At 45.5% G+C, this 24,075-nt stretch overlaps 1 protein-coding gene across 1 annotated transcript in view; it reads left to right on the plus strand.

Annotated features, from left to right (window-relative positions):
- The first annotated feature begins 3,708 nt into the window (after positions 1 to 3,708).
- alx4a (ALX homeobox 4a) overlaps positions 3,709 to 24,075 on the plus strand; it is a 51,737-nt gene continuing 31,370 nt past the window's right edge. Inside the window, exon 1 of the mRNA XM_078415471.1 lies at positions 3,709 to 4,146. Within this exon, the coding sequence (XP_078271597.1) occupies positions 3,795 to 4,146 (352 nt within the window). The 5' untranslated portion in view covers positions 3,709 to 3,794. The remainder of the gene's footprint in view (positions 4,147 to 24,075) is intronic.

The following is a 24,075-nucleotide window of genomic DNA, read 5'->3' on the forward strand; positions in this document are numbered from 1 at the left end:
TCCAGCATTTTGTATCTATCTCCAGCTAACACTTTCGTTGAGTTTTTTCCACCAAATGAGTGCCGTGTTCGTTCATATTGTGCACAATGCGGGTTCAGTTTACACACTCACAAAATACAAAGCGCGGGGCCATCAACGAGAACAAAAACATGTTAGCTGTCAGTGTTGATCATCTTTGAACACCCAGGCTTGTTGAAGGTTTGTCTATACCAATCCTGCACTTTCTACAATTGATGATATAATATTTTATTTCAGCAGAGTATTCCCATCAATATTTGCACAGCACATTGCCTTCTTTATAAACTTTAACTCTAACCATTTAACCTATACCAATTTGATGCGCTAACTTTAATACCGTTTAGCAGATAAACAAATCTAGGATTTGTTTTAAAGCTGATGCCAGCGTAATATCCAGCAGTTTATATATTTAGTGAACATAATTTATGCGTGGGCAGCAGTGTATTATAAAAGTATAATGAAGCAATAAGAGATCAAAATCGGAGAAAATAATTCTTCAATGTAGGGAATGGATATTTTATCACCTTTCTTGGGATGCCTTTAACATCCCAACCCTCGTGTAATCCGGTTTAATTTCCTAAACTTGTCACATTGGAAGGATAAAATTTACAAGCGAATGTTTCCATTCGCCGATCGAGAGAGACGGTGTACCATGAATAATCCGAACATAGACACAAAAAGTTGTAGTAACTCAGCGGGACAAGCAGCATCTCTGGAGAAAAGAATGGGTGACGTTTCGGGTCGAGGCCCTTCTTCAGACTGAATAATCCTGGTCTATTCGGAGGACGTTCCGTTTATCAGGGTTAAATTTCCGTTACCAGCAACGCTTCCACCCCTACCCCATCCGTTCAATATCCCCCCACCCCCCACCCGCCAGCACCCCCTTCCCCACCCACCCTCCGTGACTAAATACGAAAAACGGAATCTCTGTTGTCTCGCTGAGTTACTCCAGCTTTTTGTGTCTATTTTCGTTACGAAATACAATTGATTTGATAGAATCCAAAATCCCTGTACCAACTTCCAGGTTCCCAAATTACTAGGTGATAGTTGAGTTCAGTTGTGTGTTGTGTTCAAATCCAACTTTCAAAATGAACTTTCAAACATAAACTTTATGGTACACTTTGATACATTTTAATAATAGACGATCTGACCGCGTGTTTTCAGAAAACGACTCATGAAACCGATGTTCAAGCCGAAACGGGGAAATGTTCACGATTCCCTCCACTGCGGGCAGTTCACTGGACTAGAATATGCCACAAACCATGAGCGCCTTTTTCGATTATTCACAGGAAATGCATCTGTGTTTAACCTGGTTTAAAACTTCAGTCTGCACCTCCCTACAGATTTTTTATAAAATATCTTCAAATTCAAAATGTCACGGGAAAAAGGCAAACAGACCCGTTGCATGAAACGTCACCCAGACACTGTTGCCGAGAGGATTTGAACAGTATTAACCTGGCGGAGAGTTCCCGTTGTTCACCCCGCTTGCACTATGACATTCAAGTATATTTGTTATCGGGGAAAAGATGTGGTGACTCTAAACAGCAAATGATATTTTATCAAGAAGGGTCTCGACCCGAAACGTCACCCATTCTTTCTCTCCAGAGATGCTGCCTGTCCCGCTGAGTTACTCCAGCATTTTGTGTCTATCTTCGATTCAAGCCAGCATTTGCAGTTCTTTCCTACATATTTTATCACTCGTAGCTTATGTTGATTGAAGAATTCTCAAACCCGCTGTGACCTTAAATGCGTCAAAGAACCTATTCGATTTTCAGAAAAGATTAAACCAGTGACCACGATTTCGACCGTCTTCTTTGTAAATCCTTGTGCAAGCTTGGAAAGGTTATATTTGACATTAAAAACTTACGTTACGAAACAGAGTGTTCTTTTCCCAGCCTCTTTCATGGCGATAGGTTACAATAGATATAATTTATAGCTGTTCATATTTTATAGTTGTTAAAACATACTACATTTTTTAAACGAAAGCTACCCCTTGCAGTTAGCGATATTCCATTCTTTCAAAGCAAGAAGCCGGTCTGCGATTTCTAAACAGTCTTTCGGATGGGTTTTATTGAGCCCGTCCAAAAATTGTATTTATAAAATTATTGAATTCAAAAATGCAATTACAATGAAAAGTGCTAAACTCGAAGCGTGATGCAAGACGGGAATTGCTGCAGGATTTAAGAAATGACCAATGAAGAAATCGCCAAGATTATTAAAACAATGGGGAATTAAGTATAGCATTTGCATCCGCGGTTATGTTTAAAAATGGCAGACACGCACACCGATAGCAAGGGAGAGCAAAGAGGGGAAATTCACAGCTATTGTGGATCAAATACAAAGAAAACCACAAATAAACTCCATCATACGGAATTTATCATCTGCCTTGCATTTTCTACCTGTCCTATTTGGGTGCGTGAATTTATAGACCAGTAATCTCGCCGTCAAAATCCTTCCGCTGTGTGGACACAGCTCTAATGATTTGGAAACTATTTAATAGGCGCACCTCGGCAATTACCGGCAGAACGTATACAATGTTCAAACTCTGCTTTCGTTGACTTTTGCAATAGTTTAAATCTCGCTCAGCCCCGAGTTTTCTTCTCGTTTATGGCTATCTCATTACATATGTACATCTTTTAACATATTAGCAAAAAAAATGTTCAGCTACAAATTTGTTAAAGATGTTCGTTCGCGAAGTTCCTCCAAGGGCTTTATGGAAACTGGCCCTTAATATTGAATTGTCAAGGGGGCAGGAAGGTAAAGGAAGTTTCAATCGGAACTTGTGAGTTGGTTTTCATTAGGTCCCTGGGTTATTGAAGGGGAGAATTAACAATGGCAGCAACAGTGATGAGCGAGCCAGTTCGCCTGATGTTGTGTTTCGGCTCGGGGCTTTTGAACCGGGTTCCCAAACAGTGTCAAAGCGGGGGATTGAGTGTAAGCGGGGAACGCCGAGACGCGCGCAAACAGCTTTAAACAAAGTGGCATTTTTGCTGAAATGATTTACCGTCGGAGCAGTTACCGAAACTTAATGCTGGCAAACACTGCAAGTGTTTTTTTTAACCAATGTTTTAGTCGATTACAGTGGCGACGTGCGAAAAAAAAAGAGATTTCGGCTTGAATGTATAAAACTTCAGTGAAGAAGACTATTACTCCAAGTCAGTTTTCTGTTAAAATAAATGTGAATTTGAGTGACCGCGGCACTTCAGTTTCCGCGTCAGGCGCTGAAATGTGACCGGCAGGGTTTACAGGCTTGAACTAAATACTACTTTCTTACGCCGATATTTTATGCGTAATCTTTTCGTTGTAAAAAATGACCATAAAACTGTACCAGAGTGGCAGTGTTCAAACAAAGGAGGCTCTCCTTAGGGGCGTGCAAATCAGGAGCAGCGTGCTCATTAAATTGGCCGGGGTTGGATTGTAAGATAAGAACAGATATATATTCATCCTTCTAATTACATTACTGTCATGTGTTTAATTGTCCCGTCCTTTGAAGTGTTTTGTACTGGGTTCTGACCTCCCATTTATCTGATCTACATATTAATTGGGGGGGGGGTGGGGGGGGGGGGGGAGAGGTGGGTGAGCCGCGGCACCGGGATATAGCGTGTTGTTACATCTGCAAGCCCCAGCCTATCACCAAAATACCCACAAAAGGACTGGACTGCAAGTCGACTCCCTTCTACGCTCCGCGATTCCAAGCCGCGCACAAGCCTGCTCCGCGCCGCCACTCTGCCCGAATCAATCCTTTCCATTTAGTCTTCGAGGGCGACTTTGGGGGAATGAACGGGGAGACGTGCGTGTCTTATTGTGACATAACCAGCATGGATTCCTACTACAACCCGGGACCGCAGGGCAGAGAACACCAACACTCGCCCTTCAGAACATTCCAGCCCGCTGACAAGTTCGGCCCCAATTTCCTGGCCAACAAAGGCCAAAGTTACGGCGACAAGACGAGGAATCCATTTCAGCAGGAATGCGAGCCGCTGGACGCCAACGTCCAATCGTCGGCGGGCGACAGCGCCTTTAACAAATATCTGTACATGCAGAGCGCTGGCAGGGCAAGCAAATCTCCCGCTCACAACAAGAAGATTCAAGAGACCAGACACAACGGCGCCCTGATCCCCTGCTACGGTGAGTTACTCCCTTCACCTCGCCCCGTTTGCGCCGGGACTGACCCAATATTCCTCCTCGTGTCGCGTGAAATTAAAGCGCACTTCAGTGCAAGAGTTGCTGCCTTTAAAAGATTGTTCACCGGCGGTGTCAAGTCTAGAACTCGGTACCGGCGGTAATCTAACGCGCTACTAGTTTGGCGAGACCGGGCTGTGGACGCGCGGAGGCTGACTTGGACATGTGAGTCTGCATGTGCTGTTTGCATCGTTTCAAGCCACATTTTCACCATTCACTTTTGCGTTAGAAAAAATAACAAATAACGACGCTTTAGGCAATTAGAGAGGCGCTCCGTTTCTTCCAGTAAATCAACTGAAACAACTTATCCCAGAGTAACTCAGCGGGACAGGCAGCATCTCTGGAGAGAGGGGATGGGTCTGAAGAAGGGTCTCGACCCGAAACATCACCCATTCCTTCTCTTCAGAGATGCTGCCCGTCCCGCTGAGTTACTCCAGCTTTTTGTGTCCATCTTCAGCAGGAATGGGGACTATAGATGGGCCGAAAGGAGAGGGTTGTTCTCGGGGTCGGCGAGTGCACTGGTTCCAGGGCGGGAAGGCGAACGAAAGACAGGGGCGAGGGACACAGAGCGCTGGGGCGACTCGGCAGGTCGGGCAGCATCTGTGGAGGGTGATGGACTGGGTTACACATTGCACCCCGGACTGGCTTCTCTGAGCCGCTGCCCCGCCAGCGGGTGGAAACTGGCCAATATCTCAGCGACCCCGAGCTGATGGGGCGGTGGCGCTGCGAGTGGAAAGGTGCCGGGTTAGATTAACAAACCATCCATCAGCCGAGTGTTAAACCAGCATCTGCAGTTCCTTCATACACTGCAGCCAAGTGTGGCAGGACAGAGGGAGAACGAAAGTGTACACTAACCGGGTACACTGTCGCCCAGTCTAACATTACATTACAAAAGCAAGATGGACACAAAATGCTGGAGTAACTCAGCGGGACAGGCAGCATCTCTGGAGAAATGACGTTTCTTCTGTCTGAAGAAGGGTCTCGACCTGAAACGACACCTATTCCTTCTCTCCAGAGATGCAGCCTGCCCCGCTGAGTTACTCCAGCATTTTGTGTCTATCTTCAGTTTAAATCAGCATCTGCAGTTTCTTCCTACGCATTACAAAAGCAAACCCTTGGCCGTCCGTCCCACATCAAACCAGAGGTTGTACTACTACCGGGGAACATTGTACCGACCCCAGCCCAATGTGCCAATCTCACACCGCCGTCCTCCCAGTACAGAGAATGTAAACAATCCCGCTGTCTTTGAGTGATTTATGCTTTTTTATAAAAACCGCTGTCTTCTGCTGGGAACAATGTGACTGACGTGCGGTAATCAATCTGGGGCAAGGCACGGGTCAGTGTCACTTTCCATTGAGTGACTCTACGGGCTACATTGCCCATGTGTTTTATTAGTCGCAGTGACGAGACGTTCAGTGCAACGTGTTAACCCGGTTCCATCGCGTCAGTCATTTCACAAGTGAGACCGTTGGCGAAAGATACAAAAGACATTTCGGTTTTTTTTTAAACCCCCATCGTGGCAAAGAACCACGAACACAGAACAAGAGGGGAATTCCTGCCGCGTTGTTTATTGTTTGAGGGGAAGTCTACCCCAACATATCGCCAGTAAATGGGGGAAATGGCGGATATTTTAGTGACCTGAAGATTTCAAATATCAGCCCTTAAATAGCTGATTATTTTAGATCAGCTCTTTAGGGTGCAATTCTTTTGAAAGAAACGAAACAAAAAAAAACACGTATTGTAAATCATATTAAAGTATTCGAAGCGATAGTTTCCTCCACATAGAAACCTAGAAACATTTTTAAAAATAAGTACAGGAATAGGCCATTCGGCCCTTCGAGCCAGCACCGCCATTCAATATAATCATGGCTGATCATCCAAAATCAGTACCCCGTTCCTGCTTTCTCCCCACATTCCTTGATTCCGTTAGCCCAAACAGCTAAATCTAACTCTCTCTTGAAAATAAAATCCAGTGAATTTACACATTGCATCCGCTCGTTTCTTTTTGAAAACGATGTAGCAATTTGTCCTGGAGACACTTTCCTTACTGCCTCGGAGGAAGAGTGAAAGGCTTTTCACGGGCGTGCAGCGATTCAAACGTTGACACTAACTGGAGCAGGGTCTATTGAATGAAGCAAAGCTTCAGGGGAGATCAGGGGAGCGGGGAGTTCGGGCGGTGACTACATAGAGGGTGAAGCCCGGAGCCGGGCCAACGGCGGGGTGAAGCAGGGATGGATATCTTCTCAGAAGAAGGGTCTCGACCCGAAACGTCAGAGATGTTGCCTGTCCCGCTGAGTTACTCCGGCATTTATCTTCGGTGTCTATCTTCGGTTTAAACCTAAACCAGCAGCTGCAGTTCCTTCACACGCATAGACAGTTAGTGTCGGACACTCGGCTCCCCGGGACTGCCGGTACTTACGGTATATTGGTCGGAGAGCGGAGCGTTGGGAGAAGGTGCTCGGTAGCGGGGAGGGAGAAGTTAATGATCCCACTAAGAAGCTCCGACGCCAAGAGCGTTGAATTCAAGGAGCGACTGGTCAGGGATCTGATGTAAGATGTAAAAAGATTTAATAGGAATCTGAGGGGTAACATTTTCACACAAAGGGTGGTGGGTGTGTGGAACAAGCTGCCAGAGGAGGTAGTTGAGGCTGGGACTATCCCATCGTTTAAGAAACATTTAGACATGTACATGGATAGGACAAGTTTGGAGGGATGTGGACCAAGCGCATGCAGGTGGGATTAGTGTAGCTGGGACATGTTGGCTGATGCGGGCGAGTTGGGCCGAAGGGCCTGTTTATACACTGTCACTCCATGACTATGACTCTATGACTGATGGTGAGTTGTCGAGAGAAACGCGATGAATGTAGTTTAGATTAGAAACATAGAAACAGAGAAAATAGGTGCAGGAGTAGGCCATTCGGCCCTTCGAGCCTGCACCGCCATTCAATATGATCATGGCTGATCATTCAGCTCAGTAGCCTGTACCTGCCTTCTCTCCATACCCCCTAATCCCTTTAGCAAAAAGGGCCACATCTAACTCCCTCTTAAATATAGCCAATGAACTGGCCTCAACTACCTTCTGTGGCAGAGAATTCCACAGACTCACCACTCTCTGTGTGAAGAAATATTTTCTCATCTCGGTCCTAAAAGACTTCCCCCTTATCCTTAAGCTGTGACCCCTGGTTCTGGACTCCCCCAACATCGGAAACAATCTTCCCGCATCTAGCCTCTCCAACCCCTTAAGAATTTTATATGTTTCTATAAGATCCCCCCTCAGTCTTCTAAATTCCAGCGAGTACAAGCCCAGTCTATCCAGCCTTTCCTCATATGTAAGTCCCGCCATCCCAGGGATCAATCTGGTGAACCTTCTCTGTACTCCCTCCAAGGCAAGAACGTCTTTCCTCAGGTTAGGAGACCAAAACTGCACACAGTACTCCAGGTGCGGTCCCACCAAGGCCCTGTACAACTGTACAACAGATTATAAGCAGCAACGTTTACAATTGTGTAGGAAGGAACTGCAGATGCTGGTTTACACCCAAGATAGACACAAAATGCTGGAGTAACTCAGCGGGACAGGCAAGGTAAAAACCGGTGGTCAGAGAGGAATTGAGGCCCGAAATGATTAAACGAGAGTTGAAGTGGAAATTATTTATTTTTTTGAAATAGATACAAACCTTAATTATTCGTTGACTCGATTCAATATCGGGGCTGGCTTTTGACACCGTGAGATATTTATATTTGTGCCTCGCAATTAGTTTAAAAATTCGAGACGGGATGCTCCCTTGCGGTAAATGTAGGCAATCTGAGAGAGGTATAAACTCGGGAGAGATGCTAGTAACGCGTTGAGCAAACCTTCCCATCCGATAATGAAGGGGTGACGTTGGGAATTCTAACGCTCTCCTTAAAAAAAATCACAAACAGAAATAATAAACAGGTCGGCAAAAGGCGAATCTAAAATACCTCGGAAAACCGAGCTCGAGAATCAAATGTAGATCAGGAAACAATCGAGTCAAATCAAGTATAGCCCCTGAAGCTCAAATATTAGAACGTTAATTTACAGATAAATCTTTAATTGGTGGGTTTACAACGCCTAATTAACATAAGGCACCACGATGATGATACGTGGAATTTTCTACGGCCACCTGACATCTGAAGTTATTTTTTTTTCGTTTCAATATCCAGCCTCAATAAAACCAGGGCAAAGGTAACCCGTGAGATTGTGTTCACGAACCTGACCACTGGGTGAAAACAGCACGGTTTCTGTTCATTTGTCGGGCACTTTATGGAAGATTATGTTGAGCGATCAACGAAGACGCGGGTACCGTGTTACCTTGTGTGTAGGAAGGAATTGCAGATGGTGATTTACACCGACGATAGACACAAAATGCTGGAGTAACTCAACGGGACAGGCAGCATCTCTGGCGAAAAGGAACGGGTGAAGTTTCGGGTCGAGATCCTTCTTCAGACTGATGTTGTCTGTCCCGCTGAGTTACTCCAGCATGTTGTGTCTACCTTGTCACCTTTATCAAGGGGTGCATACTGTTCCTGATTGAAAACCGCTGAGTGCTCCTTGTGATAAGCGGACTCGCTCTGTCGGTTAAAATAATGCAGAGGCAAAAGCGCCCGAGAGCCCGACGTCAGGGTAACGCTAATGAGAAACTTAACCTTCCAGGAGCCCAATACATATTTACTTCGGGTAAATATACCGTAACTCGGTATTTCTTTGATTTAGTATTTCAACATTCCCGGTCTCACCGGTTTACTGGTTTCTCTTATTTCAGGCAACCCCGGCATTCCCTGTCTCTTGAAGATAGACACGAAATGCTGGAGTAACTCAGCGGGCCAGGCAGCATCTCTGGAGAGAAGGAATGGGTGACGTTTCTGGAAGGGTCTCGACGGGAAACCTCTCCAGAGATGCTGCCTGTCCCGCTGAGTTACTCTATCTTTTTGTGTCTATCGTCGGTTGACTGATGTTCTGTTCATGAGCTCAGACCCCGGCCGCGAACGGTACTGGGTTTCGGCATCTCTTTCCTTCCAGTTGAAAAGAACAACAACCCGAACGCAAGGACGTTAAGATTTTGATCGTATGTTCAGTTTAGTTTATTGTTGGCCCTATTAAGTCTCAGTCCAGGGCTGATACGCTACACGATGCCTTAATAAATCCAGTCCGGTGTGATGAATCGTGTCACAGGACTGTCTTGTTGGAGTGTGGCCGAGATCCAGCGCCAAATCACCCGCGCAATACCCTGGAATTCACGAGAATCCGCAACGCTCATTCAACAAGTGTTGGCCATTATAACCGAGATAGTGGAACCACGCGATCATGTGTGACCCGCCTCAAAGTTTCAGTTTAGTTGACTGTAGCGTGTCCCGAGGTTCAGTGAAAAGCTTTTGTTGTGTGCTGCCCAGTCAGCGGAACGACAATGCACAAGATCATAAGTAATAGGAGCAGAATGAGGCCATTCGGCCGATCGAATCAACCCCGCCATTCAATCATGGCTGATCTATCTCTCCTTCCTAACCCCATTCTCCCGCCTTCTCCCCATATCCTCTGACACCCGTACTAATCAAGTATATGATGACAATCGAGCAGTGTACAGATACATGATAAGGGAATAACGTTTGTGCAAAAGCCCACAAAGTCCGATCAAAGATAGTCCGAGGGTCACCGATGGGGTTAACGTGAGTGTGAGATAACGGATATGTAGATGCGACTAGTTACATCGCTGCGCCCGAGCGACATGTGAGCCGCGCTGTGAGACTGGCCATCGCATCGCCGGCCACCGGCTGATACCGTCCACCTTCTATCCACCCGGGAGCCGTGGGGCGGGAATTCTGTTTCACTCTGTTCTGATTTGGGATCAAGGTGGTCAAAATGAGAAGGCAGCCTCAGAATAAAAGAACATCTTTAGAAAGTAGATGTGGAGGAATTTCTTTAGTCAGAGGGTGGTGAATCTGTGCAATTCATTGCCATAGAAGGCCGTGGAGGCCAAGTCAGTGGATATTTTTAAGGCGGAGATTGAGAGATTCTTGATTAGTACGGATGTCAGGGGTTATGGGGAGAAGGCAGGAGATTGGGGTTAGGAGGGAGAGATAGATCAGCCATGATTGAATGGCGGAGTAGACTTGATGGGCCGAATGGCCTAATTCCGCTCCTATGATTAACAGTAACTGGCAGCCAAGATGATTAATCAGCCAGAGATACCAAATGCCAAAAAATCGAGACAATTGCTAAGATGAACATTCGAGGATTAGTGCGACAATTCTAGCAGCAGATTGCAGCTTTTCTTTCTGTTAATTGAAATGGGACCGTCCATTAAAACAGCCAATTGATTGATCAGTAACCGTAGGGATTCAAAAGGGCTTAAAGCAGAATTCACCTTTCATCTAAGATAGACACAAAAAGCTGGAGTAACTCAGCGGGACAGGCAGCATCTCTGGGTAGATGGAATGGGTGACGTTTCGTGTCGAGATCAAATTTGCTGGAATTTAGAAGATTGAGGGGGGATCTTATAGAAACTTACAAAATTCTTAAGGGGTTGGACAGGCTAGATGCAGGAAGATTGTTCCCGATGTTGGGGAAGTCCAGAACAAGGGGTCACAGTTTTAAGGATAAGGGAGAAGTCTTTTAGGACTGAGATGAGAAAGGTTTTTTTTACACAGAGAGTGGTGAATCTGTGGAATTCTCTGCCACAGAAGGTAGCTGAGGCCAGTTCATTGGCTATATTTAAGAGAGAGTTAGTTAGATGTGGCCCTTGTGGCTAAAGGGATCAGGGGGTATGGAGATAAGGCAGGTACAGGATACTGAGTTGGATGATCAGCCATGATCATATTGAATGGCGGTGCAGGCTCGAAGGGCCGAATGACCTACTCCTGCACCTATTTTCTATGTTTCTATGAGACCCTTCCTCAGCCTTCCCGCTGGCTGGATCGCACGCAACAAAGGCTTTTCACTGTATCTCGGTACATGAGACAATTAACTAAACTAAACTAAGCTCATCTTGCCGGTCCAGAGAAGGGTGTTTAAGGGGGCGAGAGATCAGCGCCACCAACGGCAAGGGTAGCTGTAACCTTCCTGATTTGAAAAAACATACGTCTTCCCCACGTTAGATTAATCCCGTGGCGCTGCACAAGCGGCCCCCTTGTTTCCCTGCAACGGCATCGTTAATTGACTCGAGCTATCATGAATATCATTAATTGACTTGAGCTGGGTGGGTGGAAAAGGTTTCCCCCGCTTTCTGTTAGATTATTCCGGTACTTTGGTGTATCGGAGTGGAGGGGAGGGGGAGGGGGAGGGGGGGAGGAGTAACGTGTAGGAAAGAACTGGTGTAAATCGAGGATAGACACAAAATGCTGGAGTACTGTCCCTGCTGAGTTACTCCAGCATTTTGTGTCAATCTTCGGCGTGAGTGAGGTGGGGGTGGAGTAACGTTGCAGCGCCGGTTCCCAGTGTGGGCCGCGGCGCAGAAACGCGGCGCATTTCTGCCAAGGACGTTGAATAGAAACAACACTTCCAGTTTGTACCAGCTGTGCAGATGTTATAAAGACCCGAGAACCAATTCGGAGACTGAGGCACGGAGTTTAATCGTGAAACTTTTGTTCATCTGTAGCGGATCATTTTCGTTCGGAGACCAGATGACCTCTGGGTGTCCAACATATAATGCACCAGACTAGCGCCGACGGAGTGACTATTACTGTGGAGGAGAAGGAGATCGGGGCGAGTCAGTCCTGGCGTTGATGTTGTCCCGCTCGTCCACACTGAGTTGCTTCACGGCGGCGTAACTCCGTGTCTGAGAGTGGGCTGTATTTAGTTATTTGGTCAGCTTATTATTGTCACATGTAGCGCCGAGATTCACGGAACAGCTTTGTTCTCAAAGCGACTTATTGATCTGAGGAAAATACACCTAGTGATGGAGTAACACTGGAGACCCTCGCACTTTCTTTCATTGGACTTCACTGTACTTTATCTTGCACGAAACGCTATTTCCTTTATCCTGGACGACTCTATTGCAATCATGTACTGTATATTCTTTCCGCTGACGGGTTACCACGCAACAAAAGAGTGGGCCAAACGCAGGCAGGTGGGGCTAGTGTAGATGGAGCATGTTGGTCGGTGTGGGCAAGTTGGGCCGAAGGGCCTGTTTCCACGTTGTATGACTCTAAAGGCTTTTCACTGTATCTTGGTACACGTGACACTAAACTAAACGAAACTAAACTAACAGTGGTTCAAGCAGCATAACTGGAGAATGCCCCCACAAATGCTGGCTGCCCCGCTGAGTTACTCCAGTACTTGTGTCTATTTTTTTTAAACCAGCGTCCATCGCCCTGAGTCTCATAGTATCCACTGGCAAAACAAATACTTCAACTGTGGTTGATAAGAAACGAGACCAATTGTGAACCAATACTGCAGGGTAAATGTATTCACCGGTATCTTTGGATCCAAGCATCTGCTCTCCTTATTTCAATTTATGCTCCCATATTTAAGCTGTATTGGGAGGAACTGCAGATGCTGATTTAAACCGAAAATAGACACAAAATGCTGGAGTGACTCAGCGGGACAGGTAGCATCCCTGGAGAGAAGGAATGGGTGTTTTTTCTCCTATTCCTTCTCTCCAGAGATGCTCCAGCTTTGATCTGAGGAAAACAGTCACTCAATCACTCCAGCCTTGTGTGTCTCTGCCATATTTAAGCTGGCTTGCAAACTAAGCTGCTTTACAAAAACATTAAAAACAACAATAAAACTGGTAACTGAACCTCGCTTCATCTGCTCCAGTTAGTCATACAAGCCACCCATGCCGACCAACATGCCCCATCTACACGGGTCCCACCTGCCCATGTTTGGCACACATCCCTCTAAGCCTTTCCTATCCATGTAACTTTCCAAATGTCTTTTAAATGTTGTTCTTGTGCCAGCCTCAACTACCCCGCTCTGGCAGCTAATCACAGATCTCACCACCTTATGTGGAGAAAAAGTTGCCCCTTAGGTACCTATTAAAAATTTCTCCTCTCACCTTAAAACTGTGTCCCCCGGTTCTCAATTCCCCAACTCTGGGTAAAGGACTTTATGCATTTACCCTATCTTTTCCCTTCAATAGACAATAGACAATAGGTGCAGGAGTAGGCTATTTGGCCCTTCGAGCCAGCACCAGCATTCAATGTGATCATGGCTGATCATTCTCGATCAGTACCCCGTTCCTGCCTTCTCCCCATACCCCCGGACTCCACTATCCTTAAGAGCTCTATCTAGCTCTCGCTTGAAAGCATTCAGAGAACTGGCCTCCACTACCTTCTGAGGCAGAGAATTCCACAGATTTACAACTCTCTGACTGAAAAAGTTTTTCCTCATCTCTGTTCTAAATGGCCTACCCCTTATTCTTAAACTGTGGCCCCAGGTTCTGGACTCCCCAACAGTGGGAACATGTTTCTGCCTCTAATGTGTCCAACCCCTTAATAATCTTATATATTTCAATAAGATCCCCTCTCATCCTTCTAAATTCCAGTGTATACAAGCCTAGCCGCTCCAGTCTTACAACATATGACAGTCCCGCCATTCTGGGAATTAACCTAGTAAACCTACGCTGCACGCCCTCAATAGCAACAATATCCTTCCTCAAATTTGGAGACCAAAACTGCACACAGTACTCCAGGTGCGGTCCCTCTAGGTTCAACTGTAGAAGGACCTCTTTGCTCCTATACTCAACCCCTCTTGTTATGAAGGCCAACATTCCATTGGCTTTCTTCACTGAATGCTGTACCTGTATGCTTCCTTTCAGTGACCAATGCACTAGGACACCCAGATCTTGTTGTACGTCCCCTTTTCCTAACTTGACACCATTCAGATAATAATCTGCCTTCCTATTCTTACCACCAAAGTGGATAACCTCACACTGATCCACATTAAACTGAATCTGTCATGTATCCGCCCACTCACACCGACTGTCCAAGTCACCCTGCAACCTCATAGCATCTTCCTCACAGTTCACACTACCACCCAGCTTTGTGTCATCTGCAAATTTGCTAATGTTACTTTTAATCCCTTCATCCAAGTCATTAATGTATATTGTAAATAGCTGCGGTCCCAGCACCGAGCCTTGCGGCACCCCACTAGTCACTGCCTGCCATTCTGAAAGGGAATCATTTATCCCCACTCTTTGCTTTCTGTCTGCCAACCAATTTTCTATCCATGTCAGTACCCTACCCCCAATACCATGTGCTCTAATTTTGTACACTAATCTTGTATGTGGGACCTTGTCGAAGGCTTTCTGAAAGTCAAGGTACACTACATCCACCGGCTCTCCCCTGTCCATTTTCCTAGTTACATCCTCAAAACATTCCAGATTAGTCAAGCATGATTTCCCCTTCATAAATCCATGCTGACTCGGAACGATCCTGTTACTGCTATCCAAATGCTCCGCAATTTCGTCTTTTATAATTGACTCCAGCATCTTCCCCACCACTGATGTCCGATAGAACAGTGACATTCTCACTTGCATGTCACTGGTCAGACTAACTGGTCTATAATTTCCTGTTTTCTCTCTCCCTCCTTTCTTAAAAAGTGGGGTAACATTAGCTACCCTCCAATGCACAGGAACTGATCCTGAATCTATAGAACATTGGAAAATGATCACCAATGCGTCCACAATTTCTAGAGGCACCTCCTTAAGTACCCTGGGATGCAGACCATCAGGCTCTGGGGATTTATCAGCCCATCAGTCTACCCAACACCCTTTCCTGCCTAATGTGAATTTCCTTCAGTTCCTCTGTCACCCTAGGATCTCTGGCCATTAGAACATCTGGGAGATTGTTTGTATTTGCCTTAGTGAAGACAGATCCAAAGTACCGGTTCAACTCATTTGCCATTTCCTTGTTCCCGGTAATAAATTCCCCTGCTTCTGTCTTCAAGGGACCCATATTTGCCTTAACTATTTTTTTCCTCTTCACATACCTAAAGAAGCTTTTACTATCATCCGTTATATTATTGGCCAGCTTACCTTCGTACCTCATCTTTTCTACTTCTTCTGTACACCTCTATAAAATCACCCCTCATTCTCTTGCACACCAAGGAATAAAGTCCTAGCCTGCCCAACCTCCACCTATACATCAGCCCTCATGTCCTGGCAACATCCTCGTAAATCTTCTCTGCAGTTTCTTTTCAGCTTAACAGCACCCGTCCTAGAGCAAGGTGACCAAAACTGAAGACATACTCCAAATAGTGCTTCACCGACGCCTTGTAAAACTGTAACATGACATTTCAACTTCTGTACCTTGACCGATGAAGGCCAACGTACCAAATGCCTTCTTGACCACCCTATCTACCTGTGTCACAACACTTTCAGTTAACAAAATATTGTTGCTGAATCAACAAAAATCCAGGTAGATTTTTGTCTAAATCACACCGCATTCTTCTTCATCTGCAGGATATTGTTTTAACCATTCGGTTATAAGAAAAATAAACAAGGACTAAAAGAGAAGCAAATGATTACCTCAAACATGTTGTAGGTATTTGACATTTTTAAGTGAATGTTCATGTATGAATCCCTTTAGGGTTTGCTTGTAGCTTCCAATAGGTTGCTAATCTTAAACTATAATATTAAGCTTGAAGCCAATCTATTTAAATACGGTGATATGAAACGGAGAGTTCCACTACATGTAATTTTTAAATTAGAATGAACTGAACCAGGGGCAGGTTGGGATGAAGTTTAATTAGAGCAGACGGTTCTGATTCTTTATTTTGTTCCACAGAGCTACAGAATGGAATCCTTCCAATTTCAGCAAACTATGCCAGTGAGAGCATTAAACACTCCCAGGGTACAACTGGTTCAAGTTCTCTTCATCCCGACATTTGGCAGTAATGCATTGTGCATCAGTCAAACATTTTTTTTCCATTACTAACAGCAATCTGTAAACTCAGTGGGGCCATGAATGGACCATTTGGTAGACAATGATGCATTGATTTTTGCTCTCGGCACATCTTCATTCGCAACTAAAGTTCATTACAATGCATACATACATTGATATCACTCTATGTTGAGCTGGATTTCTTGATTAGTACGGGTGTCAGAGGTTATGGGGAGAAGGCAGGAGAATGGGGTGAGGAGAGAGAGATAGATCTGCCACATTTGAATGGTGGAGTAGACCTGATGGGCCGAATGGCCTAATTCTACTCCTATCACTTACGATATTATGCCCTTATTTGTATTCCAAATGCAAAACCATCACACATTGCCACGTCATTAAAACATTTTTTAATTTAACTCTCTAGATTCATTTCTAATGCAAATAACTTGTCATTACTTCTCATTCAAAAGCAGGTTTTTTTTCCATTTAGACAGCATAAAGGAGTCTTTCATATGTTAAATATTATCGTTTTACATATTAGGAAATGATGCCCATTGCTTCACTCGCTGAGCGGTAATTGCTTTTATTAAAAGTCTACAGGAGGAAATTATTTATTTCCCTTTAAATATAATATTTCTGCTTCATGTTAATGTTGCAGTGCTCTGTGAGAAGTGAAAATACTTTTCGGGAAAGTTGCAGCGAAAATAAATCAAGTGCTTAACAAAATGCCAAAGTAATTCCTGTTACTTCTATCCCTCGCCATTCAAAAAGTACTGCTCCATTATTCTCTAATTTTACTTGTAAGTTTTCAATATTTTAGTAGAAAGTCAACATATGGTATTTTTCACTCGTCTAGAACAAACCTAATCAAAACATTAAAGACATTGCACGCCAAACTTGGCAATTGTTCCAATTATAAACTCAGCTAGTCAGATCATGAATGTTGTAAGTTGACTATGTAGTCTGCACTGGTGCTTTATGTCAACCAGGTGGCAATGGTCACGAAAGCATGCATTGCTGCACACACCAATCAAGGATGGGACAACAAAGTGATGGGAACAATTCTGTTCGTGTGGTGAATCTGTAGACTTCATTGCCACAGACGGCTGCGGAGTCCAAGTCATTAGGTATTTATAAAGCAGAGATTGTCAGGTTCTTGATTGGTATGGGTGTCAAAGATTACAGGGAGAAGGCAGGAGAAAGGGGTTGAGAGGAACAGATCGATCGGCCATGATTGAATGACGGAGTAGACTCGATGGTCTGAATAACCTAATTTTGCTTCTGCAACATGAACTTATAAACTGTTGGAATTCAGTATCCTCAAGTCCGTACAATCTTTAGATAGACACGAAAAGCTGGAGTAACTCAGCGGGACAGACAGAATCTCTGGAGGGAAGGAATGGGTGACGTTTCGGGTCGAGACCCTTCTTCAGACTGGTTAGGGATAATGAAAATGAGAGATGACGTAGGAAGGTAACTTGCCCCAGGGAGTGACAAAGAGACAGCAGGCATGTTTGCACCAGTTGTTCTTTATTGCCATAGTTGCTAGTTCCTTGCATCAAGCTGCATGTGTTATTTTGCTCGGGCAGAAAGGCCTGTTCTTGTGCTGTGCTATCGTGTGTTCTACGTGAAAATTCCTGGCTTCACAACTCTGTAGTGAAGCAGCAACATCTGGCGTCAACTGTTCGGAAGGAAACAAGGAGAAAATTATGATAGAGCGAGGTACAGTCTTGGAGAATGCCACCTGCAGCGGCTTGGTGGCGCAGCGGGTAGAGTTGCTGCCTTACAGCGCAAGAGACCCGGGTTCGATCCTGACCTCGGGTCTTGGCTGTACGGAGTTTGCACGTTCTCCCTGTGCCCGTGTGGGTTTTCTCCCGGTGCTCCGGTTTCCCTCCAAATCCACAAAACGCGCAGTTTTGAAGGTTAATTGGCCCTCTGCAAATGGTCCCAAGTGTTGGGAGTGGATGAGAAAGTGGCATAACATAGAACTAGCGTGGACGGGTGGTCGGTGGGCCGAAGAGCCTGTTTTCATGCTGCATCTATTGATGTCTACTGTGCCGAAGCGTAGAGGGTTGGTTTATTTCTTTCCATTTTTGTTTTCTAACATCAATTGATTGAAAATGGATTGACACATGCATGTAATTTTCTGTGAAATGTTATGCTGCATCGTTAGCCAAGTTTAAATGCATTGAAACTTATCTGGAATGATTTAAAGACTTTTATTTTAAACTCTGTTGAACATTTGATCGTTTTGTGACTTTACGGTGGAATTATTCTCAGTTTCTTATGCAAAACTAAAAAACAACACAAATAAATGCCGCTGTTCCGTTTACAGGCTGGCTAATCATGTCTGTGTAAGTTGAAGGTAGACACAAAATGCTGGAGTAACTCAGCAGGTCAGGCAGCATCTCAGGAGAGAAGGAATGGGTGACGTTTCGGGTCGAGACCCGTCTTCACTGTGTCTACCTTCGATTTAAACCAGCATCTGCAGTTAGTTTTTTTCCTGCTGTAAGTTCTTCAGTTTAATGTGGAGTTTGCCAAGGCCGGCCACGTATCCCTCAAACACTGAAGATAGATACAATATGGTGGAGTAACTCAGCGGGACAGGCAGCATCTGTGAAAAGGAATGGGTGACGTTTCGTGTCGGGACCCTTCTTCAGACTGAGTCAGGGGAAAGGGAAACGAGAGATATAGACAGTGGTGTAGAGAGATATAGAACAAATAAATGAAAGATTTGCATAAAGTAACGATCAAGGAAATGCGGAGGCCCTGTAGCCGTCTTGATCTCTCATTTCCCTTTCATAAGATCATAAGATCTCCTGGCTGTCTGAAGTGGGGTCTCGACCCGAAATGCCACCTATTCATTTTCTCCAGTGACGCTGCCTGTCCCGCTGGGTTACTCCTGCACTTTGTGTCTACCTTCAGTGTAAACCAGCATCTGCAGTTCCTTCAGACACATCAAGTACAGAGCACACAATGAGGAGGTGACTGCTCCACTGGGAATCACTTGGAGCCTGTAACTTTGTGCCACAAATCAACTGACCGAAAAACACGGCAAAGCGCCCAAACAAGTCGTGCTCCGGGTTTTAATAGATTGGTTATATATAAATATTTCTGCAGACAATGTCCAGCGTTATGCGCTGGAGAGCCGCGCTGGGAATCGCATTATGAAGGTGATGCCAAGAACTTAAACCGAGGTGAGAAGAGAGCTAACAGAAAGTGACGGGGCTGGGGATGGTGGCGATGGCCTTCCCCCGAGACTAAAACAAGGCAGGAGATGTTTGAGGAACTATTTAAATGGTCTTCAATCAAGACTGTAAGAAGGGTCAAGAGTCAAGAGTGGTTTTTTTTAACAGATGTTCCAGATAGAACAATGACATCCTTACTTGTAGCAGCACTACACAATATGTAAACATAGTGCACTGTAAACCATATAATAAACGAGAATAATAAACGGCACGGTGGCGCAGCGGTAGAGTTGCTGCCTTACAGCGAATGCAGCGCCGGAGACTCAGGTTCGATCCTGACTACGGAAGCTGTCTGTACGGAGTTTGTACGTTCTCCCCGTGACCTGCGTGGGTTTTCACCGAGATCTTCGGTTTCCTCCCGCAATCCAAAGACGTTCAGGTATGTAGGTTAATTGGCTGGGCAAATGTAAAAATTGACCCTAGTGGGTAGAGGATAGTGTTAGTGTGCGGGGATCGCTGGGCGGCGCGGACCCCCGGTGGGCCGAATGGCCTGTTTCTGCGCTGTATCTCTAAATCTAAAAAAATCTTTTAAAAAACATACCTATGTGTATACCTATATATATATATAGGTATATGTGTATGTGTGTGGGGGGGGGGGAGTATGTGAGTGGATACATAAAATACAAACAAATAACAATAGTGCAATAATAACAATAATAGTCTGTGTTTGGAGCTTAATTGGAGGTTAGGGATAGTGTTTAATAGCCTAATGGCTGCAGGGAGTGATTTCCTAGACAGTTCTCCTCAGCAGGATAATGGTTAACCGAATGAAACAACCGGGAAAAGATTGAAGGAAACTTTAAAAAACATTCTGAAATGAGCTACTGTGACCTGGAATGCACTGTCGGGAGGGCGGTGAAAGCACGTCGATCGCAACACTGAAATGTGAATTTGCCAAAGACTCGAAGGCGCTGTGTGGAAAGGGCCTCAGAGGCAAGATGAGATTGGTTTAACTTTGCATCGCGTTCTGCACATACGTTGTAGGCCGAAGGGCCCAGTCCTGTGTTATAGAACGGTCAATAGACAATAGACAATAAACAATAGGTGCAGGAGGAGGCCATTCGGCCCTTCGAGCCAGCACCGCCATTCAATGTGATCATGGCTGATCATTCTCAATCAGTACCCCGTTCCTGCCTTCTCCCCATACCCCCTGACTCCACTATCCTTAAAAGCTCTATCTAGCTCTCTCTTGGAAGCATTCAGAGAATTGGCCTCCACTGCCTTCTGAGACAGAGAATTCCACAACTCTCTGACTGAAAAAGTTTTTTCCTCACGACCCGAAACATTAAGCCATTCCTTCTACCCAGGGATGCTGCCTGTCCTGCAGAGTTACTCCAGTATTTTGTGTATATCTTCGGTTTAATCCCGTATCTGCAGTTTCTTCCAACACATTGAAATTTCTGCGGCGCGATCGCCTTTTATACCTGCCGCACATCGCTGCCGACAGTGCAGAATGCGCCTGCATTGGACATATCACCTTCACCGTGAAGGGCTATTACAGACACGTGTGACTCTCGCTACTATTTGCCCTGCCCGTGCCGAGCTGTGTGCAACACCGTTGGGGAACCTGCCCCCATCCGACCCCTACTCACCCGGGGTTTCACAGGAAGAGTTCCCCTTCCAATGGAACTATAAAGACAAGCGAACAAAGACAGACACGGAGTGCTGCAGTAACTCAGCGAGTCAGGCAGCATCTCTGGAGAACACGGATAGGTGACATTTTGGCTTCCTGTTCTCCACGTTCTCCAGAGATGTTGTCCGCTGAGACTATGGTACCTGTAGTTCCTTTTTAATACATTTAAGACAAGGAAGCTGTCGTGCACAGATAATCCTTCTGATTACAGAATTTAATTCAAAAATGAAATTAAATGAGATCATTTTTGAGAAAGGTGGAACTATTTGCATGATTCGTGAGTCTACCTACATGGTCTTTGTGTACTTACTATGTACATGTGTGTGTCTAAAATGTGCATGTGTGTTCCTGGCACGTGCATGTGTGTAGCAGCCATGTGCATGTGTACCTGGCATATGCATGTGTGTACCTAGCGTGTACATGTGTGTACTTGGCATGTACACATGTGTACTTGGCATGTGCGTGTGTGTATCTGGCGTATATATGTGTACTTGGCATGTGCGTGTGAGTACCTGGCATGTACGTGTGTGTACCTGGCATGTACAAGTGTGAACTTGGCATGTGCATATGTGTACTTGGCATGTACGTGTGTTTACATGTGTGCATCTGGCGTGTACGTGTGTGTACCTGGCGTTTACGTGTGTGTATCTGGCGTGTACATGTTTAGATCTAGCATGTGTATGTGTGTGGCTGGCGTGTACATGTGTGGGCCTAGCATATGTATATGTGTCGCTGGCTTGTATATGTGTTGTACACGCCTGTAGTACAAAGTACAGATCCGGTCCTCATCCATCCAAGACTCAGGAGTTCTGACAAGACCGACGAGAAGGGCAGTCGGGGATTTCATTACGAAAAAGAACGAGATGTTCTTCCAAAAAATGACACAATGTGCTGGAGAAACGCAATGGGTCGGGCACCATCTCTGGAGGACGTAGATAGGTGACGTTTCAGGCCGGGGCCACAAGCGTCGCCTATTCATGTTCTCCAGAGATGCTGCCTGACCCGCTAAATTACTCCAGAACTTTGTGTACTTTTGTTTTGTAAACCGGCATGTGTAGTTCTTGGTTTCTTGATGTTCTCCCACAGGATCTATTCCAAAGAACCGTCCAGAGACATGGGAGGGGGGGAGGGGGGAGGGGGGGGAAAGGGGGGGGGGGGAAGGGGGGGGAGGGGGGGAGGGGGAAGGGGGGGGGAAGGGGAGGGCAGGCAATGTGTGAACATTCTCCACTGTAATTATAAACATTCAATTAAAAAACGAGCAGGTTTATTGGACGGTTCTAATCAGCCGGCAGAATGTTAAAATTAGAGAGGCAGTGTGAACATCTAAAGTCAGAAAATATTTGGGACTTTTCGACCCGAGGGTATAAAGAGACACCCGTTCAAGGTCGTGAGGGAACTGTTAACATGCAAGATGCTTATCTACATTGTGTAGGAAGGAAATGCAGTTGCTGCTTTAAACCGATAATAGAAACAAAATGCTGGAGTAACTCAGCGGGTCCGGCAGCATCTCTGGAGAAAAATAGGTGACGTTTTAGGTCGAGCCGAAGTCTGAAGAAGGATCCTGACCCAAAAGGTCACCTATCCAAGTTCTCCAGAGATTCTGCCCGACCTGCTGAGTTACTCCAGCACTCTGTGAAACGTTACCTATCCATATTCTCCAGAGAGTCTATTTTATGTTTATCCGCAGACTGCATCCAACAGGTTGGCAGAAAGGAAAGTTGAATCCAGGACACAAGCATCACACTGCAGCCGGAGAGGGGATTCTTCTAGCTACTGGCATCTGATCAGAACTTTACCTCAACCTGACATGTGATTGATGCACTGCAATCATTTCCTGTTGTCAAGTGTTATTTTTACACTGATGCAAGTTGGTGCAGGTTGATCAGCCTCTCCGTGCGCTCAAGCTGTGAGATACGTTTGGATGCATCATATTTCACCACAAATGGTGACGGGCCAGTGTACATAGAAACATAGAAAATAGGTACACGAGTAGGCCATTCGACCCTTCGAGCCAGCATCGGCATTCATTGTGATCATAGCTGATCAATCAAAATCAGTACCCCGTTCCTGCTTTTTCCCCATGTCCCTTGATTCCGTCAGCCCTAAGAGCTATATCTAACTCTCTCTTGATGACATCCAGTGAATTGGCCTCCACTGCCTTCTGTGGCAGAGAACCACAGATTCACAACTCTCTGGGTGAAAACATTTCTCCTCATCTCAGTCATAAGTGGCCTACCCCTTCTTCTTAAACTATGCCCCCCTGGTTCTGGACTCCCCCCAACATCTGGATAATGTTTTCCTGCATCTAGCCTGTCCAATCCCTTGCCCATTTGTCCATCTGGGTAATACCCCCACCCCCCCGCCCTCCCTCCAGGCTGGACGCACCCGTGGGGATTAAACTAGATCTGAACTGAATGTGTAATGCCACCTTTGTTTGAATACAATGTATTCAGGCGCAGCAAAGTGAAGGGAGAGGTCACAGCTCCAACACCCTCTTTGTGTCAATGTAAATATCTTTGGATGAGTCTTGGTACAAGAGTAGAAATACAATCCATGTAGATCGCATAACACCCATCGCACTCACTGTTCCTGCCCTTGTTATCCACTTAAGGTTTTCCGTTCTGAGTCAGACACAAACCTTCTTTAACAAGTCCATGCTGGCTGGTTTTGGTTGATCGATGCCAATATAGGAGCTGTAAACAGGGCCTCAGATTTGTTCTCTGCATCGAGTCCATTACCACCGAAGGACCGAACGGTCTCCATGCGTTTGGTCGGTCCCTGCCTTCACGTTGATGTAGGAAGGAACTGCAGATGCTGGTTCCCCTGAGTTACTCCAGCATTTTGTGTCTCCCACCTGTCTTCACATCGCTGTCCTCCCAGTGTCCCGGTAACTAACCTGTGGTCGGAGAGGACTGGAGGTTCCAATCTCTGCTCTTACTTCATTAATCGGACGGCGATTATTTTTCCTTTTTTACTTCGTCTGGTAACTTCGTTTTTAAAACAGAGAACATCCAAATATCCCATCTCTGAGTATCTTAATCACTAATTCACACAATCCCGCTTTCAGAAAAGCTGCCTAGAAATTAGATTCCACTACCTTGATGTGCAATTAATCGAGTTGCGTAGTGCGAATACTTATCCCAATGTCTGGATTGA

This window comes from Rhinoraja longicauda, chromosome 18 (genome assembly GCF_053455715.1).
Source record: "Rhinoraja longicauda isolate Sanriku21f chromosome 18, sRhiLon1.1, whole genome shotgun sequence".
In the NCBI taxonomy this organism is placed as follows: domain Eukaryota; kingdom Metazoa; phylum Chordata; class Chondrichthyes; order Rajiformes; family Arhynchobatidae; genus Rhinoraja; species Rhinoraja longicauda.